Source organism: Ovis canadensis, chromosome 25, assembly GCF_042477335.2.
Source record: "Ovis canadensis isolate MfBH-ARS-UI-01 breed Bighorn chromosome 25, ARS-UI_OviCan_v2, whole genome shotgun sequence".
Classification (NCBI taxonomy): Eukaryota; Metazoa; Chordata; class Mammalia; order Artiodactyla; family Bovidae; genus Ovis; species Ovis canadensis.
Window position 1 is genome coordinate 59,558,184 of NC_091269.1, and position 19,691 is coordinate 59,577,874.

The 19,691-nt window shown below is 52.5% G+C and overlaps 1 protein-coding gene across 1 annotated transcript; it reads right to left on the reverse strand.

Moving 5' to 3' along the window:
* Positions 1-1,614: 1,614 nt before the first annotated feature.
* Positions 1,615-14,674, reverse strand: GDF10 (growth differentiation factor 10). Its single transcript, XM_069572644.1, has 3 exons — positions 13,927-14,674; positions 4,613-5,538; positions 1,615-2,594 (listed from the first exon to the last, which is right to left on the reverse strand). The coding sequence occupies exons 1-3, from the start codon at positions 14,243-14,245 to the stop codon at positions 2,403-2,405; spliced, it is 1,437 nt and encodes a 478-aa protein (XP_069428745.1). The 5' UTR covers positions 14,246-14,674; the 3' UTR covers positions 1,615-2,402.
* Positions 14,675-19,691: the final 5,017 nt, after the last annotated feature.

Consider the following 19,691-nt stretch of genomic DNA (forward strand, 5'->3'; position numbering starts at 1 on the left):
CAAACTGAATCAGCTGCACGTATACCTATGTCCACTCTTTTTAAGATTTCCCTCCATTTAGGTGGACACAGAGCATTGAATAGAGTTCTCTGTGCGATGCAATAAGTTCTCATTAGTTATCTATCTTATATATAGCAGTGTCCCCACATGTAGTCAACACTAATCTGCTAATTCAGCCCACCCCCCTTCCCCCCTTGTAACCATAGGTTTGAGCTATATATCTATGACTCTATTTCTGTTCTGCAGATAAGTTCATCTGTACCATTTCCCTAGATTCCACATAGTAAACTTTTGGTTTTGATGGGTGAGAGGTATGACGGCTCCCAGAAGACTCTGTACAAACTCATCTATTATTCACTGTAATGGAACTGCCACCAGCTATTTTATCTTCAATGGCAAAATGGTCTCATGGCCAACTAGCTGTGTGGCAAAAATGCTTTTGAAGAAACTGCTTGCAGCAAAGATATTTACGGGGAAAATACTTGGACCCCAACCCAGGTACCCTCAGCCCCTCTTACCTGCTCTATATTCTCTTCAGTGTAGGTGGATTTGTCTCCAGTGGCTGTGGCTGCAGCCTTCTTCAGAGGCTCCCAGGCTTCCTAAGCCACCATGGCTGATTCTGCAGAGGGCCAGAGAACTGGGACTTTCCACCTCTCCACCGGCGGTAGGGTGGGGTGGGGGTCTGAACGTCCAGCCTCCTGGCCTCAAAGCTGGACTGGCACGGAGGTCTAGCTTAAAGATCCAGGCAACGGCCAGGTGCCTGGCTGCTTGCCCTCCTGTCCCACTCTACCCAGTCCTCACCTATTGCCCGTGGGAGTACATCCCTTGCCCAGGAACCCTGACCTCAGGAGCCTGGGCTCCTTTCTCCTTCTAAGTTCCCTCTTGGAGAACTGCTCATAGGTTTTCAATCTTCTCCAAGTAAGACTGGGACCATGCCATCCTTTTAGTTTCCCACCAAGGGACTGTTATACACCTGCCCCCAGCTGGACCCAGTTTCATTCCATGGACTACAGACCACGGGGTCTCAAACAGTTGGACACGACTGAGCGACTTTCACTTTCACTTTCTCTTTCACTTCAGAAACGCTAGTCAGTCAGCGCCACACACTACAACCATAAGGCAATGTCAACTCGGGGACAAGGGAGTCACTTGGGGGAGGCTGTTTGGGACAGAGATGCTGACAAGGGGGCAGGCAGGAGCAGACATTTCAGTCCCTCAGGAGCAGCCCCGGAATCTCCAGAAAGATCCCTGACTCCTGCTGAGTCTCTTGCTTGAACTACTCCAAGAAGACCTCTGAGCAGGCTACCATAGATGTTCCTTAAATATCTCAAGCACCCCCCATCAACGATATCCCCACTGAAGCTAAGGATGCAAGACCCCTAAACGTGCCTGGGTTGTGTTTACCTGGACAAGCCCGGGGTGGGGATCTGAGGTGCAGTATAAGTGAGCAGGACCTTGGAAGGCACAGGAGTGGCCAGTGTCTGGAGCTTAGGCTAAAGATGAGAGAGTGTGGAGATGACTTACAGGGGCCTCAGCTCCTAAAGAAGGCGGTGACCCCGAATGTCATACTTACACACGGGGATCCATCCATATTTTGGAACGGGTGACATTCAGTTTTTCAAGATACCATTGTCCCTTTAATTTATTAGCTTTCCATAAAAACACATACCATACACAATCTACAGTATAGAAAGTATAATTTACAAAAATATAAAAATCTTGGTTATGTTTTAGTATTCCAACTTATTGCTGTGTGGGTTATCTCAATAAGCAGGTTTAAAGGATGCGCACGCAAGCAGCATGACACCCTCTGTGGGGGAATGGTGTCAACTCCCTCCTTCTTGTTTTAAAATAAAATATATATTAAGAAAAAGAAACCAAAATTGGTTATATGCGCATGCTGTATGTATAAAAGCATCTGCAGTGGATTTTGAGAAACATCCATTTATATCATATTCCATATCCATTTTCCAGCATCACTCTGTGGCCCAAAGTGTTCTAAAACTGATTATTTAAGCAGAGGTTCTTTCCATATGAAGGGCGTGAGCACCTTCACGTTTGTAGTCTTCTTTCCAGGTTATGAGATGATGGTCACAAAACCCAACATATGGATATGGCTGGTTTCCAGGCCTTCAGAGCAGAGGGGATGGGCTGTGAGCAGCCATCAGGTCAGGTTTAATTCCCAGATCCCTTTAAAGGATTCGAACTGGCATTGAGGAGGCTGAATCACCAGCAATGAAAGACCCCAGAGCGATGCCCTGGGGTGACAGATGGCTGTCTGCGGGCTCTGCCCTATTTTTGCAGCTGCACCCTGAATCAAGTGCTCACTCCAGAAGGTTCCCAGAATACTACCCTGCTGTGTGTGGGCAGGGCAGGCTCCTTCCACTCCAGAGCAGCTGGTCTTACCGGCAGGCACAGGTCTCCACGGACATGTTGGGGTACACCTTCAGAACCACATTCCGGTTCTCATCCAGGAAAAGGACCCCAAGAGAGCTCATCTTGTCGGGAACGCAGCATGGCTCTGGGACGCCCGGGACAATGCCCACGGCCCTGACGATGCTCTGGATGGTGGCGTGGTTGGATGGGCGGACCATCTACAAGGGGGAAGGGAGCATGGTCACCTCCGAGCTTTGCCCACCCCGCAGTCCTCACCCACCCACCATGCTGCCTCACGTCCTTGACTGAGGACATAGAAAAGGTGAAGAAGAAAAAGTGAGAAAGAAAACAAGATGAGATCCCAGGGCTGGGCATATATTTCCTCTGAAGTCACTTACAGGCTGAGTCCTAGAGACCTTTGCAAAAGGCATCCTCCCACCCCCTTCCCCCCAAATCTTGGGCTCTTGGAGGGAAGGTGCATTGGAGAAGGCACTGGCCACTTGAGGACAGCTGCATGTCACACATCCCCAGGGAGCACCTGGAACTGGCCAGGCGCGCCAGAGGGAAGGCCAGGGAAAAGGTTGGAGAATGCGCCTCGGGCCACAGCCGCCCAGCCTGCAGAGTCCAGTGAGCACTGACGCGCTCTCCACGCAGGAGGGGAAGGCCAGCAGGCACACGTGCACCACTGTGATGGGGCTGAAAACCCAGTTCCCGGGCGGGTCTGCCTGTGAGGTGGCAGGTGCTGCTTCACTGGCATCGCCCCATCTTGTCCTCGTATCCATCTTATGTGGTGGGTGTGATTCTAATTTTATTGGTGAAACTGAGGCTTAAAATGACTAAATAACTTGACCGAGAGTCCTCAGTTAGAAAGTAGTTTGGCCTGGAAACCACACTCGCTGGGCCCACTCCAGCTCTCTCCCCCTCCCTCTCCAGGCAGCCTCTCATATCCAGGAGTGTCCGGGTCCCAGCTGCAAACACAGAGAATGCCATTTTTCAAGCACCTCCCCGAAGAGGAACAGCACCACGTTACAGGTGCTTCAGCTCATTGTCGGCCAGAGTTTTATCTGTCCTGTGTCTCTGGTGGGGAGGTGGGAGGTGGGAAGCGAAGCCGGGACACCGGCATTTGGGGAGTTCAGACTAATGTCAGGGAAGGTGGGAAGACAGTGAGGCAGACTGATAAGGTAAGTGCTGGGTCAGCCAGCGGGGTCGGGGAGGGGGCCGGGGCGGGGGGCTGCCGCACACTCCCTCTGCGTCTGCTGGGGCTGCATCCTTCCAGCAGACGCCTGTCTCTCTGTCAGGCACCTCCCTTCCTCTCTCCTGCACATGCACAGCTTTGAGGAAAAGCCTCTTAATTCCCAAACAGGTTAATAGGGCCCTATGTCTGGGTCTGGGATTTCCCCAGCTGACTGATTTATTTGCGTTCACAGTGAGTTTACACACTGGCTTCCTCTCTTGGAGGGGAAGGCATGACCTGGAACTCAGCGGAAGTGCTAAGTAGGAGGAAAGCGTGAGCTCTGTGCTGAGGCTGACATCCTCTGGCAGCCATCCCACAGCAGTTCAGGCTGTGGGGAGATGGATGGACAGACCCATGGCCCAGCCCAGAGGGGAGGTGAGCATCTGAAAACCCAGGTCAGTGCAATGGAGCAAACAGTCCCACGTGTGTCCTGCAGACTTGTGAACAATGAGAGCTAGTTGCCACGTGAGCCTCTGCCCTGAGTAGAGGAGGGGAGGGTGGGGACAGGGAGAGTTACACTGCGAAGTCACCGAGGCCAGCTCTGCTGGTTACAGACACCATGCCCTGAAATCCAAGCCAGATTTCTAGAAGAGCCTTGGCAACGAAGGTGTTTAAGAGACTGGACCTGTGTGCGGGGTGGGGCGGGGGGAGGAATGGGGGAACGGCCAGCGTCCACGCAACCTCTGTGATTTGCTGTGTGGAAACACACACCTGAAAGGAAGGATCTCCTGCTCTGCAAAAGAAGACAGGTTCTGATTTAAAATTCCAATGCTATGAAGGCAACACTTTCAAAAGGACAGCCAGACAGCATCCATCTGTGGGTTGTATCCACCCAACAGGCTGCCATTTGGGCATGCCTGTCTAGCTATTCTCTGGCTCAGATGGATGGGAGGTGTTATTATCCCTGCTTACAGACAGGGAACAGAGTGAGGAGGCAGAAGGACTCGCCTACGAGGGCAGAGCTGAGATGACAGCGAGCGGAGCACAGCAGGGCGACCCTACCTTGGGCATCGGGAACTCGCAGGCCCCCGAGCAGTAGTAGGCGTCGAAGGACTTGGGTGAGATGACCCACTCATTCCACCCTATGTCCGCGAAGTCCACCTTCAGATACCTCCGGGAGCAGACCCGTGGCTCATCCCATTGCTTCTTCCGGGCTTTCTGCATCGTCTTCTCATCGAAGTCCAGCACCTGCGAGGAGGCCATGAACACATCCTGGCCCTTCTTCCTGCGGTCCTTGCGGCCTGGCCGAGGCTTCAGTGCACGGAAGGGGCTGGGCCACAGCTCGTGCTTGTGGTAGTGCTGGCCATGGGGGGTATGTGCTGGCCTCTCATCCAGCCCAGGCAGCTCGTTGTTCTGGAGGGGCCCGGGGGCCTGTGTGGCCCGGCGCACGCGGGGGTCTGCTGAGCTGTTGGGGGCTGCACCAGGCTCTGGGTCCCCAGCCTGGAAGGGGTCGTATCTTTGCAGTGTCACTGACACGCTGTTGGGCTCTGAGATGGCCAGGTCATTGGCATAGATGAGAATGTAGGGTGCGTGAGGGCCGAGCCTGGGCACTCCTGTGTCCTTCTCTCCAGAATCCAGCTGAGCAGACAGGAGCAGCTCGCCATCGCGGCGGGCCGCCTTGACAATGAGGGAGATGTCCTTGGCCTGCCACAGGCCTCGCGGCGGGGGTGGCAGGGCCGTGGCCCCACGGAGCAGCCCTTGAGTGGCCGTGTTCTGCGAAAGGCTGCGGAAGAGCAAGTGCTGGCGTGCGGGGGGGCCAGGGGGCAGCAGGCGGCAGGATGCATTCTTGGCCCGCTGTTTGCAGGGCGCCTCACGCGCAGGGGGCCACCGTGGCTCTGCGTAGAAGTGGAATGTGGCCGTCAGGATCATTTCTGAATCCTGCATGGAAGTCAGGTTGAAGAAATACACGGCCTTCTGGTTGACCACTTCTGTAAGGGAAGGACAGACCACAGCCTGTTAAGTTGTCTCCTGGATAAGCCCCGTGTTTACAAGGCCTCCCTCCTCAAGTTCTGGAGGAGGAACGCCTGTCGATGGGGGCGCTTCCAGGCCAGCCAGGCTTTCCGCATCCCCTGTAATTCTCACATTGAACGCATGAGGGCACCCTTTGCTATTTTCAGTGACCAGATGAGTAGGCGGGATTAAGGTCAGAGAGGTTAGGGATTGTCCACATCCCATTACAAGGAAAGGAAGAAAAAAAGCCGGCAGACAGGGTCCGGGTTGCTGCACGCTGAAGCTCCCAGTCCCACCCCTGCGCTCTGATGCCCCTCACTGAACAAGCGTTCCCACCACCTTCATTCATGAGACAAGCTGGAATGAGGTATCTGGGATAGCTTGGGTTGGATCCAAGCCCTGCTGACAGTAGTGCCCCCCCGACCCCGCCTCCGCTGCCTCTTGTATTTGCACAGCCCTCTATTTTATAGACATTAAATGCAGTCCTTTGTCCAAATGAGGTAAATTAAATAGCGTCCCTCACGCTGTACCTGCATTCTGAGTGGCTTCTGAGAAAAACTGAACTTAAGAACACAGCTGTTCCAGTGTCTGCTATTCACTCTGCCCAAGGCCTTTTGAACTTGTTTTACAAAGAAAGAACATTATCAGGGTTGCAGCAGGTCACTCCGTAGAACCTCCAACATCAGGTTGCTCTCCAGAGGCCAGACCCATGATAAGGACCAGGATCCCTCAAACACATCTGGGGTTGACCCGCACAAGATCACCAACAAGGCAGCCCCACCCTTCCAGCTGGGAAAGACCCTAGGAACCAGGCTTCCAGGCCCTAATGGGACAACACCTTGCTCATCTGCCTCAGAGGGACCTAGAATCTCTGTCTCACCTGAATGCTTGGAGGATTAAATAAATAACATCTATAAGGTGCCAGGCACAGAGGAGGAATGCCCTAAATGTGCTTCCTCACCACTTTTACCCAGATGACCCAGGCTGGCAGAGCAAGAGCCTCCTACACCAGTGCAGGCCCCTCTCAGTCAGTGGTCCAGCTCACACAGCTGAGGAAGAACTTTTCTTTTACCCAATTCAAGTCAACTCCGTCCTTCTGCTAACAGGTTCTTTGCTGGAGAACACTTAGGAAGCTTGAGGGTAGACATTTCGGACTCTTTCCAAAGAGCTGGCTCTTCACAGCAGGATGCAAGCATCTCTGGCCTAGACATCTGCAGCGTGTGATGAGAAGGAAAACAGCTGACTGGGGGGAACCAAGATGGGACTTTCTGGAGAAAAGCACCTTGGCTCCCCTTCCAGTGACAAAGTAGAGGGCAAGAGAGGGACTAAGGAAGTATAACTGGGACCACCAAGGTCAGGACAGCAACCTTGACTTGAGGTGTGTATGACCAGACGAAGGTGCTGGGAGGACTGTCCCCTGGGTGGCAAGACGTGATGTAGACGAGGAGAGTACGGCCTGCCCTGGAGGTTATTTCTGCATGGGGTACAGGAGGGCAATGGTGCATGCTGCCCCTCTCTTAGGATGGAGAGCCAGGGAGAGCACCCTCAGGAACTCAGAGAGGGAGGAATCTTAGCAGTCAGGCAGCCTGATCAATTACACTCAGGGCAGGCAGGAGTCTTTCCTCCATTTGGCTTGAATGCCTTTGGCCATAGGCAGCTTGGCCTTCACTAGGCGGCCCGCTATATGAAGACCCTCCCTGCTTGGAACTGTATGGGTGGGTAACCCCCAAGCCTTCAGTGGCCTGAAGGGCCACAGACTGGCCCAGCTCTGACTGTGCCTGTATCCCTACATTGCAGGGAACTCCAGACTGAGAGAAAGGCCACCCCCCTGAAGTCTCCTAGGTTGGATTAGCCCCGGCTCAAAAGGAGAATCCCCACAAAGAAGCCCCTACTTCCTGCGAACCATGCTGGTGCCTGTGGCTCCCGTCTCACGGTAGCTAGAAAAGAGCCTTCCTTCCTCCTTCCTGTGATTCCTGTCTCCATTCCTGCACCCTCCCCTGCCTCTCTCTCTTTTCCAGATAAATATTTGGGATACTTCTACTTTGGGCTAAGTGCTGGGCCAATCAGGGTCCTGGCAAAGGTGGTCAGAGGTCCTCAGACGAGTTCATTCCAGGGATGAGACAGATGGCAATGGTTGGGAGCGGCTGCAGTGCCTGTCACAGCTTCACAGGACACTGTCCACATGAGGCCCCCCCGTGGGCTGGGTGTTCTCAGCATCAGGTCACCATCCTGCTCAGAGCTCTCCATAGCGCCCCCTCAAAAAAACTCAACCTCTTACCAAGGCCCTATGACCCGGCCTGCCTACCTCCCGGTTGCATCTGCCCTCTGCAACCCCATCTCTGCCCCAGTCACCCTGGCCTCCTCTCCATCCACACATGAAACTCCCATCTCAGGGCTTTGTCCCAGCTGTTCCTTCTGCCGTTATCACTTCCCCCACGGAAGCACGGTGCTTCTCTCCTGCAGGGCTCCGCCAAGCAGCATCCCTACTGGTCTCCCTGGCTGGGGGAGCAGCCCCATCACTCTGTCTGTCCTGGGCTTCATTTGTCTTCACATCACTTTGGGACAAGCTAATATATATTTCATTGTAACTTTTTCTGTTTCCCCCTAGAACACAATGTTCAAGAGGGCAGGGCTTTGCAGCTGAGTACACTGCTGTATCTCTAGATCCTAGTGCAATGCCTAAGTGATTGTCACTGCTCAGAAATGCATGCTGAATGGTAGGGTAGGAAGGGGTCTTTGCTAGATCAATCTGCTTCACTGAACAAAGAGGGTTCCTGGCCTGCTGCCCTGGGGCTCAGCAAACATCCTGAAAGAAGTCCAGAAAGTCTCTTTCTTCGGAAAAACACAGCCAATTATGCAAATTCAGCTGGAGGCACTGCACGGGAGGACTTTTGTCCAGTTACTTCCCTTTGAGCCTTAGTTTTCTCATCTTTAAAATGGGAATAATATTGTTTACCATTCAGGAAACTGAAAGTTCCAAGCATATAAGCAGGCTTGATTCTTTATGTTCATAATCAGGGCAGCAGAGATGGCAAATGGACAAAAACATGGAGCTTCAGAGAGGGTACATGACTACATAACTTGCCTAAAGTCCCCCAGCTGGTAAGGGGCAGGATCAGAGTACGCTTCCAGGCCTGTTTGACCCCAAGCCCACGCACTCTCCATCCTCCCCAACCAAGTACCTTGGATAGAATCTGGATCTGCCTAATAGCTAATTAACAAAGGTGATGGGCTGTGAAATCTTAAAATATTTTGCAAACACAAGTCATTACTTGGATGATTTTGCATTCTGACTCTCCAGTAAAGAAAGGACCTGATTTAGACAAGTTGATCTCTCTATGAATCTTTGGAAGTCTTAGAACCTTAATCAGGTCCACCCTACTGGGCACTCAACCTCCTCCGGACTTGCTAGGGATGGGATTGGAGGGGAAAGAGGCAGGGAAAGGGCTCTAGCCCAGTGGGTGCTCCAGGCTCCCTGCTGGCCAAGGGAACCCTCAGACTGCTCTGCTCAGTAGAAACAGAATCTATTTGGAGATCTGCCCCTTCACCTATTGCCCCTGAAACAGCCATCAGGGAAACCAGCATGAGAACGCCAGACTGAAGATGCAAGCACCAACATAATAAGCTGGAAGCGGGTAGCGGTGGGCCAGTCAGTGGGCGTGCAGAGAAGCAAAGAGGACTAATGTGTACTGAGCGGCTATTTTTAGGCAGGCTCCAGAGTCAGGGTGTAAACCCTGCTTCATCACTGACTAGCTACGGGGCCTTAGGCGAGTCCCACAGCCTCTCTGTGCCTCAGTCGACGAGGCAGACTGTGTGCACGCTTCCTGCACACTCTCAACAAGCTGGCTGGCACACAGCACGTGCTTGGAACACAGGGTCATTTGGTTTCACAAGCTTCGGCTACACTTAGGACGCCACACCCCTGACCACTGTCCTTCTGCCCAACAGGAGGCATTGCCACCTCTCCACGCTCTCCACATGGAGCCTGAGAATTTTCACAGCCTCCTTTCCTCCTGCACCCAACCAACCCCAGTGGCTGCATCTTGTTTCTCCACAACCACCCTGAACGCTGCATCTTTCCACCACTGTCTTTGCCTACAACCTGACGACTGCCTGTGTGACCCCAGCACCCAGTCACCCTCACACCGACCCTCACCCTTCACAAGGAAACCATCTGTCACGGATGAAGGGCCAACATCCTTCACAAGCTCTACACATCACTAAGAAAAAGACAAGAACCCCAAGAGGATGAAGTGATTCCCACAGGAAAATTTGCAAATGGCCAAAAAAGCAAAAAAAAACAATTCAGGATGACCAGTAATGAAAAAGCACCCCAGGAACTTCAAATAAGAGTGAAAAATATGGCAAGTTTAACATGCATGTTGAAAATATAATCCCATTAGAATAAAAACTCTATGTAATATTCCACAAAATATTAACTCCGGTCATATCTGGGTTGTGATTGGGGATAACTTCTTTTCCTTACTGTGATTTTCCATGATTTTTGCATAGTGTGCACTACTCCCATAATCTCTCCTCTCTCCTCTTCTCTTCTCCACCCTCGACCCCCGCACACACACTCTATGCTGCCCCACTGCCTATAGGCAAATTCATCACACTCAAAGCTCTTGATGGCCTTGATGGACCACTTTCATTTCCCAACTCTCTCCTCCTGTTATTTCCTCATGGAATAAACTCCTCAGGGGTCCCGGTGCGCGGGGGCAGGCTTCACTCCCATACCTGGCTGACACCCTCTGCTCTTCAGAATCTGTCTGGTGCTCCCCCTGCTCTGTGGAGGCTTCTCCAGCCCCTCCCCATCAGCCCTTCCCCTGCTGGGTGAGTGCTGTCCCTTGGGGCTCCTGAAGCCCAGCCCCAGCCCGTTCTTACTCCACTGTTCTACTTGTCCCGATGCTCACATTCTTCTGTTCACTTCTTCCTTCTCAACCAGCTGTGAGCTGTTCTGCTGCTGCCGCTGCTGCTAAGTCGCTTCAGTCGTGTCCGACTCTGTGCGACCCCATAGACGGCAGCCCACCAGGCTCCCCCGTCCCTGGGATTCTCCAGGCAAGAGCACTGGAGTGGGTTGCCATTTCCTTCTCCAATGCATGAAAGTGAAAAGTGAAAGTGAAGCCACTCAGTCGTGTCCAACTCTCAGCGACCCCATGGACTGCAGCCCACCAGGCTCCTCCGTCCATGGGATTTTCCAGGCAAGAGTACTGGAGTGGGGTGCCATCGCCTTCTCTGAGCTTTTCTGGAAAGGGCCGATAGTCTTTGCTTCTTTGTGTCCTTTGGGCTCACAGCATCTGCCACTGAATGAGGTGCTCAGGAAGGACTTCGGTAACTGAATGTGACTTTTCACATTATTGATAGACGGGTATGTATCATTACTCGCATTTTGGAGATGACACCAACCTCAGAGAGGTTAAGTAACTTGCCCAATATCCTATGGGGTAGGTGGAAAGGCCTAGACTTAAGTGCAGATTGTTTGGGGCTGGAGGTGTTTAACTTTTAACCTTTACAGTCAAGTTCAGAAGCTCCCTCCGTTGACATGGACTTGTAGGGAACAAGACATGCTTCAGGGAGCAGTGGAAGGGAGGGAAGGAGCGAGGCGGCTGGAGTAATAATGGCAGAGCTAACACATTACTGGACTTACACGTGCCAGGCGGTGTTAAGCACTGGACTTACTGCAATCCATTTGAAAAGCCCTATGAGGAAGAGAACATGATTAGCTTCATTTTAGAACTGACAAAACTGAGTCATGGACAAGCTCAGTCCCTGGCCCAGGTCACAGATTCAGGATTTGGTCCAGCTCCCAGCCTGCACTTGGAATCTGAGCTGTGCTGCCTGTTGGCAGGCAGAGGACATGATTCCACTGCAACACAGGCTGCAGGGACCACCCCAATGAGACAGCAGAGGCCGCCGTCCTGGAGCAGGCTGGCACTGCCATGATCCAGAGCTGAAACCCTTACATCTGTGCCTCATTCATAAAATGAGGAGTCCTGCCCAGGCTCACACCTCCTCACAGCAGGGTCACGGGCCATGAAGCAGGCACCTCTGAGGGCTGCCCAGGAGCTGGGTACAAACCAACTTAAGGAAATCAAGGGAGGGGATGAGAAACCAAGCTTCCTGAGTCAGACACAAAATTTAGCTCAACCCACTGAATCGTCACCTTGCCTCTATGTGAAAAGAAATCAGTGCTCAGAGAGGCATCGTCATGCGTGCTGCAGCACACAGCCAGTAGCTGGTGGAGCTGGGGCTTCTACCCATGACTGCCAGGTGGTTCCAAACAAGAGTGCTGGATTTATCAGAAAATCCAACACTGGTCCAGAATAATTCTGATCTGCCTAACAGAGTAATTGTCTGTTCCACCCTCTGTCTCCTAAATCCTAGGCTCAGTTTTGATGGGAGTTTGCAGAGGGACTAGCAGTGAAAACAGCCTGATCCTGACAAACAGACAGTGCCAACCACTGCCGCTGTGAACAGTCCTGCCTGCCCTGGCCTGAGTCTCTTTATCTGTAAAGTCAGAGGGCTGGATCTGAAGTACTGCCACCACGTTCTTCTCAGGGCTAACTGTTGCCTCACTGTTCCTCGACCCCCAGTCTATGAAACCAGGGAAACACATCGTGCACCTTCATGCCTGGGCCTGTAGGAGCCAGGTGGGCTCAGCGGTCATATTCGCCTCTTATTGCAGCAGTAACCTTGCCAGCCTTGCGTTCCCCAGCTGCAAGGCTTTGGGGACTGAATTAATGGACGCAAGGTCAAGTCTACACCTCTGTGAACACAAATGTTTTGTATATGGGGAAATACAATGTACCAACACCTAACCCAGACAGTGCTGGGCTCCGGGCTTACACATATCATTTCGTGTCATCTTTCCTGCAACTCCACAGGGAAGACACTGTCATGACCAGCCAATTCTGTAGATGAGTACACGCAAGTCCACAGAGCTTCATTTTAGCCGTTTGCCCAAGGTCACAGTCATGCTAAATGCATCTTGAGTGGCTTAATAATAATACTCCAGAAGTGTGCCCCAAGATGTAACTAAAGGCACCAGGGAGGATGAAGTTAGAGCTGGTTGGCTTGGAACCCAGGAACACTGACCTAGTGAGTCTGTCCAGTAGGGGATGGGAGTGGGGTGGGGGAGAGGCCTCTGTGGCAGGAGTTCCCAGTATACATTTCTGGGAGACCAACTTCTGGGATTTGGCTCTATGTCATGGCTGTGTTACCCCAAATCACACACCCAGTGATCAACAGGGAGATGGCAGATCTGACCCCGGGCTGTCTGGCTACCCAGTGCTGGGCTTGTTCCCCTCCACCTCAAAAGGGGCCTTACAGAGCAATGATCTTTCCCCTGATGGATGGCCTCCTCCTTCACAAGGGCTGCAGGGAACCCCTACCCACGTTTTCTGCAATGGCATTCTGAGACCATGAGTAATCTCCATGACAATGAGGGTCTTCCCTCAGCTCCTGCCACCAGGCACACCTCTCCCCTCTGCTCACTCAGGGCCTGCAGAGGTAGCCCAGGCTGAGCGGGCAATCAGTGGAAGCTGGATTCTGAAGGGCTCTCGGAAGCAAGGAGGGCAGGGGTCTGCAAATGATCTCTGTCCAGTTTCATCCAGGGTGTGGGGAGAGGGGAAAGGGTCTACCCAGGAGGGGCAAGGGCAGGAGAGAAAAGGGGAACCCCCACTGCCCGAGCTTCTAGACCTTTCCTCAAATCACCATGGTTGAACACTTCATGCTAGTGCTCAGCAGACTTCAGTCCCGTGTACCCAAGGCTGGGCACTCAACCCCATTCTCTGTCCACCCTGCCTCCCAACCCCATGCCCACTAAATGCCCCAACTATACGTGCCTGGGCCCAGTGCCAGCACTTCCTTCAGGGCTGCATTATACCCACCTGGCGGGCTCTCCCCGGCACCTGCCTCACCTGTCAAGAGTCCGCATAACTAAACCCTCTACATGGATCCCCCCCAGCCCCCACCCTCACCCTCTACCCACAGAGGGATCACTGGGAACTACCCACAGAGCTCTGCCAGCCCAGTGCCACCTTCATCCTGTGCTTACAGCCTTGTGGGTGGGGTGGTCTATGTCCAGCAAGTTTTCCACCTTCGCAGGCCTAGTGGCACCCCAGGGGCAGGAAATTTGTCACTCTGTGTCACTCCGGCGTTCCCACTGGAGGCTCAGGGCCTGGCATAGAGTGCTGGGGGCCCGGAGGGGCGAGGAGGGGGAAGGCGGAATAGTTAGTGAAAGAATGAATGAACGCGTCAGTGAACGGCAGAGGAAAAGCAAAGGTGCAGGGATGTGAGAGGATGGACAAGCGAGGAGGGCCGGAGGCCAAGGAGAAGGGGAGTGGGGGGCCCCCTCTACTTACCCAGCCGGGCACGGAAACTGCGGACCGTGTTGCCCCCTCCCGGCCTCGCGCCCCTTCGGCTGTATTTCTCATAAAGCCGGAGCATGTGGACAGCAACCATGTCCTGGGCGCCTGGGCTCTGTGCAGCGGCCACGTCTCCTGGAGACCGCTGGGGGTTCTTGTCCCCTGCAAGGCCGTCGGCGGCCGCGGGCGGGGCAGGCCGAGCGGCGGCCGTGTGGCTGCCGTCCGCGTCCCGGAGCAGCAGCAGCAGCAGTAGCGACAGCAGCGGCAGCTGTTGGGACCTGGGTCCCAGGCTGGTCCGAGCGGGGCCACGAGCCATGATGGGTGGCGGAGGCGAAGGGGCCAGAGCCGCCGGGGAGGAGGAGAACGGAGATCGAGGACGCACAGGAGGCTGAGAACAGACCCTGCAGCAGGAGGGCACGCTGACTGCGCACGCAGGCGGGGGCTCGGGATGCCGAGATCCGCGCGGGGCGCGGGGCAGAGCGGGGCGCACAGCCGGGCGCACGGTAAGGCCAGCGGTCACGGCAATCCGGAGCCACGCAGAGCCGACTGCGGACTGAAGGCAAAACTTTGCAGCCCCAGGCGCGCTCGGCTCGGCGGGTTCGAGGGGCGGGGCGGGGCGGGGCGGCCGGCGGAGCCCTGGAGGGAGACCCGGCTGAGCGCCCCGGACCACTCCGGGCCGCCGCCGACACGGCAATCCCTGGCCCGACAGCGGCGTGCGTACGCCCGAGTGTGGCGGCGCGCGCGCGCAGGGGTGTGCGCCCGAGTGTGCGCCCAAAATGTAGGGGGCGTGGGCGTCGGCAGGCGCGCTCGTCGCTCCCCTGCGGAGAGCCGGAGACCCGGGGACCCAGCCCGGCTCCTGTGTGTCGGCGCCGTGGCCTGGCCTGGACCGCGCGAGGGCTGGGAGGCATTTAGAGGGGGGCCCTCCTGCCGGGTTGCCCCTGCAATGGCATGTGATGATTGGGTTGCAAGATGACAGCTCCCCCGTGAGGAACCGAGGCGGGCTTGGGGAGGGGGAAGGGGGATGTGTGTGCGCCCAGCCCAGTTGTCTCTGAGCCAGTGTGCGTCCAAAATGCAAAAGTGAGGGGAACACAAACCCTCCCCGGGCATCCTTTGAAAAGAAAAGCCTTGACACTAAAGCTCAGCCAACCTAAGGTAACTGAAACGAGATCCTGATTAAAATTCATAATTAGTCCATTAACTAACCCTTTTTTTTGCAACAATAATTCCTGTTGAAGAAACACATCAAAGGTGCTTATTAATCTTTGGACATCAGGCTTGTCCTGAAAAAAGGACATGGTTTTAAATTGTTTTACAAAACGTTTCCGGAGCTTCAGGACAGGAGAAGAAAAAACTTGACTTTCCCAAGAAAGTTTCACAGTGAGGGTACGGTGAATCCTGGCCCATACCTCTCAGTTTAGCCCTAGGCCAGTAGGTCCTGAACTTCATCTTGCCTTTAGCTGGATTTCTTGTCCACAGATAAAATGTTAGGGCATCTATGAACTTGGATGGAAAAAGCTTACATCTGTATTTTCACTAACCTATACCTGAAACTTGAGTGTGTGGGTTAGTCCCTCAGTCATGTCTGACTCTTTGCAACCCCGTGGGCAGTAGCCCACCAGGCTCCTCTGTTGGTGGGATTCTCCAGGCAGGAATACTGGAGTGGGTTGCCATTCCCTTCTCCATGGGACCTTCCTGACCCAGGGATCAAACCTGGGTCTCCTGCATTTCAGGCAGATTCATCACCAACTGAGCCACCAGAGAAGCTTGAAACTTACATTCTGTAATATAAAAAACCCAGGCAAACACAACCACAAAGGTATTAACCCTGCCTGTGACTTTGTCACCAATGGCCACCAACCACAGATATTTCCATATCATATTTTCTTATCATGTTTTCACAGTTCTCAAAATGATCACTCTTGCTCATCACTATTCTGAAATTAATGCTATTTACATAATGAAGTCATTAAAAGACATGTATACTATGTTGCAAAGGTGTTTTAAAAACCATTTTGAGAGCTCTATTTGAATGTGATTACCTTCCTCTGTAACCCTGCATAGTAAGAACAGTCTTTTGAGAAAGGGTCTATGGGCTTCTTTGGACTGAGCTAGGAGTCACAGAAGGTTTAGGAACACTTCTGAGGGAAGGAAAGGACCTCTTCAAACTCATATTCTTCCAGCAAGGTCCAGGATGCTAACCATACTACACTGCAAACATGCTGTTCCCATTCCTTGGTAACTCTGGGTTGCGTGAGCCAAAATAGTTACTTTTCTTGGAGGGCTCACAATTCAATAAGTGAAAAATTGCTGGAGAAAGCTTCCATTTGGTGCCTAAAGCACAACCCATTTGTAATTTTTCAAAATCTTGTAGTGTCAAATTAGAGGCCATCCCATTGAAAGCCTCGGAACCTTAGGCCTATAGATTTTGGAAGAATGATAGAGAAGCATTTTATTTTTTTGATAATTCACACACTTCATGTTCAACTTCCCATTAGTATAGCTCCCATTCGTCCAGTGAAACAGTTTTCGAAAGCGATTTGCTTGAAGGCGAGGTGACCAGTCACAGTCTTGGACTTGAAGAATCTCTCCTCATAAATGATCCCCACCAACTTTCACTACTCCATTCTCCCACCCCCATCCTCACTTCCCTCTTTCTTCGTGTGCCCCTTACTTCCCCTCCGCCCCCCTCTTCTCTTCTCCCCCAGAATGCCTCTGACCTGTACCGGCTGGGGGTAACCTCTGCTCATGGGTAGTTTTGTCTCTGCTGGGGCCATACACAATCGAGGCCTGTGAAAAGGAGGGTGAGTCCGCAGGAGGCCGGGACAAGCTGGGCTATTCGGGGTCTGTGTCCATTAAAGCCTCCTTGCTCTCCTTAACTCATTCCCGCTCCATTCAAGACAGCCTGAGGGTCAGGCTTTAGACGGCACTAAAACCTGTAGGGTACAGATTCTCTGACATTGTTGGGAAAGAATTAAGGCATCAGCCGGGGACGGCTAATATTTCTTGCCTCATTTTATTGCCGAACAGCGGGACTGTAAAGTCTTGAACACTGGAGCACTATGGCCCCCTTTCATGTAGCCGAGATGATGGGATAAAAATGTGTTTGGTGAAGCAATTCAGATTGCCACCGGGTCACATCCTCGCTGGCTCCCAGCATCGCCTGCAAACAGCGTCGCTGAGACAAGAAAGAATCACTGTGCAACTTCAGCTCAGGCGCAACAGTGTTCCGGGCGTGGAGATGAGGCTGATTGCGGAGCTTGCCAATGAGAATGTTTGGTTTTTAATAGCTCAGGCTGCAGGTCAAAATAAGAGTTGAGATGGCAGACGGTAGATACAAGTCTCCAGAGCTGTGATTTCTTGCAGCTTGTTACCAAAATGGTCCCAGTCCTGGGAGCATCCGACGCTATTTTTATCAAGGGCTCTGAAGTCTTGAACTTACTGTTGGGGATAGAAAATGTTCTCTCTTGGGTGGTGAGAGATTGTTTGGGGCCCCTGTGTCTCCCAGGCCTATCTGCCCCATACTCTGGTATAGCAGAGTACTCTTGCCTGGAAAATCCCATGAATGGAGGAGCCTGGTAGGCTGCAGTCCATGGGGTCGCTGAGAGTTGGACACGACTCAGTGACTTCTCTTTCACTTTTCACTTTCATGTATGGAGAAGGAAATGGCAACCCACTCCAATGTTCTTGCCTGGAGAATCCCAGGGACGGCGGAGCCTGGTGGGCTGCTGTCTATGGGGTCACACAGAGTTGGACACGACTGAAGCGACTTAGCAGCAGCAGCAGCAGCAGCAGCAGCAGCAGCAGAGTTTTCTTAGGCTCAGAAAACCCTGAGGCTCCATAGTTATAAAGCCCTACACTTGAACAAAGGAGAAACCAAACTCTGGACAGTTGGGAAAGTAGGCTCATTTGCTTTCATGGGGAACCTCACCCCAAGTAAACCCGAAGGAAATGTGCCTGAGATGTTGTTTCATGATGTTTTCCAGTTACCTTGTGGGAGAATTGTTTTGTGGCTCTAATTATCTCTGTCAGCTAGGGACAGCCCCATCATCTCTTTGGAAGCCCTGGGTGCCTCCTCTTTAAACGAGAAGGCCCCAACACGCTATGCCTGAGTCTATAGCCTCATGTCAACTCACTCTTGAAAATGAGAGCATATCCATGAGCTTTTAGAGTCTATTGAGATAAGGTTCGTAGCCCTATTTTCAACCCTTTCTTGTTGTATGGCCTGAAGCAAGTTACTTGTCTTCTCTGGGTCTTGGTCTAAAATGGGGACAAAAGTAGGCTAATTAGGATTATCACAGTCAAGGTTTTAACATGAGATGATGCTGAATAGTATTGATCTTTATTAACTACTCTTTTTGTTTATCATGTGTTTCAAAGAGGTTGTAGCCTGTTTAAAATGGCTCCAGATTCTGGGAGATCTGATGAGAAGTTCAGCCTGCTCATTCCTTGTTCTGCAGAGGAAATGTATTTCTTAGTGCACAGTGCCAAGAGCTGAAAAGATAAAGAAAAAGAGAAAATGTTTCCTTATTTAAGAAGTCATGGACTTCAACTAACGTGCCTTTATCATCAGTATCTGTGGGTCTCCATCCAAGGATAGGCTGAATGATTCACGCCTCTTCATCTAGACTTCCTAAGCTCTGGGCCCTTAGGACAAAAGAAATGCGAGCAAATCCCTCCTGCCATTTGGGGCATGAGCTGTGAAAAGGCGGCTGAAGGGTTTGCTGGGACGCTAGAGACAAGGATCCCGGGGCCTCCCCCAGGCCGCCAGGCCCAAGTGTAATAAATCTGTGAAATAACAAGCACAAAAGACTTTATAATCAATGACAGATTTTATTTTTGCTCTGGCAAAATCCATCCATGGAGTTAACATTTTATAGGGAAATAACTACCCACTTTGTGACTCCTCCGCAGCCCATATTCTCTTTCTGAAAGTTGGGGAAAACTCAGAGAATCAAAGTCGGCTCCTCGGAGAACCGTGGCAGAAGAAAGCATGACTTTCCCCGGGCGGGAACCCAACTCTCCCGTTACTTCCTAGGGTGGCTCAGGCCATTCATTTCTGTTTTGCTAAAATACCCGTGACATGTGAATAAACCAGGATTACAGAACATTGTCTCGGCCAGTAATCTGAGCCGGCATGGGCTCTGGTTTGATGAAATATGGTGCTCTCTGAGCAAACATGGGAATTGGTATTACTTCTCATTAAAGCTGAACAGTGGGACTATTTAGAGCTGATGCATGAATGCTGCACTGTGGGGAGTGACAATTTGAAGGGAGCCGATCTGAGGGAAGGCGGGGGGTGGTGTGTGTGAGTTGGCCAGAGCAAGCCAGTTAGAAGTCGGTGGGGGAGGCAGCCATAGGGACACTTTAGAAATGTGTACCCCTTAGGGGCTGTACCATCTCTTTACAATCCCAAAATAATCTCCCTGAAAACCTTTGAAGAAGGGACCAAGCCTGATGTTCTTGGGCTGGCATTCAAGCTCTCATCCCCTGGCTCAGCCAGTCTCATCCGTCTTGTACAGCCTTCCTCCAGTCTCTCCCTTCCTGCCAGCCCTCTTGTGCCCCAGAATCTAGACGTCTCCACATGCTCTCAGGACACATCCCAGCCTCCCCTTGCAATGCTTCCCTACACACGGGCTATGGGGCACCACAGTACCCCTTCCAGGACACAAGCCCTCATCATCCCCAGCAGCCAGGACAGTAATCTGCTGGTGGCTCTCAGCTGAATCTCCCCCAACGTCCTCCTATCCCAAGCATTACCTCAC

What these genes read in the sequence shown, in the direction of transcription:
- GDF10 (XM_069572644.1), bottom strand. Translation starts at nt 14,245, where the DNA reads ATGGCTCGTGGCCCCGCTCGGACCAGCCTGGGACCCAGGTCCCAACAG. An exon ending in CAGTTTCCGTGCCCGGCTGG is followed by an intron (nt 5,539 to 13,926) that starts GTAAGTAGAGGG and finishes CTTCCCTTACAG; the next exon opens with AAGTGGTCAACCAGAAGGCC. An exon ending in GCGAGTTCCCGATGCCCAAG is followed by an intron (nt 2,595 to 4,612) that starts GTAGGGTCGCCC and finishes TCCCCCTTGTAG; the next exon opens with ATGGTCCGCCCATCCAACCA.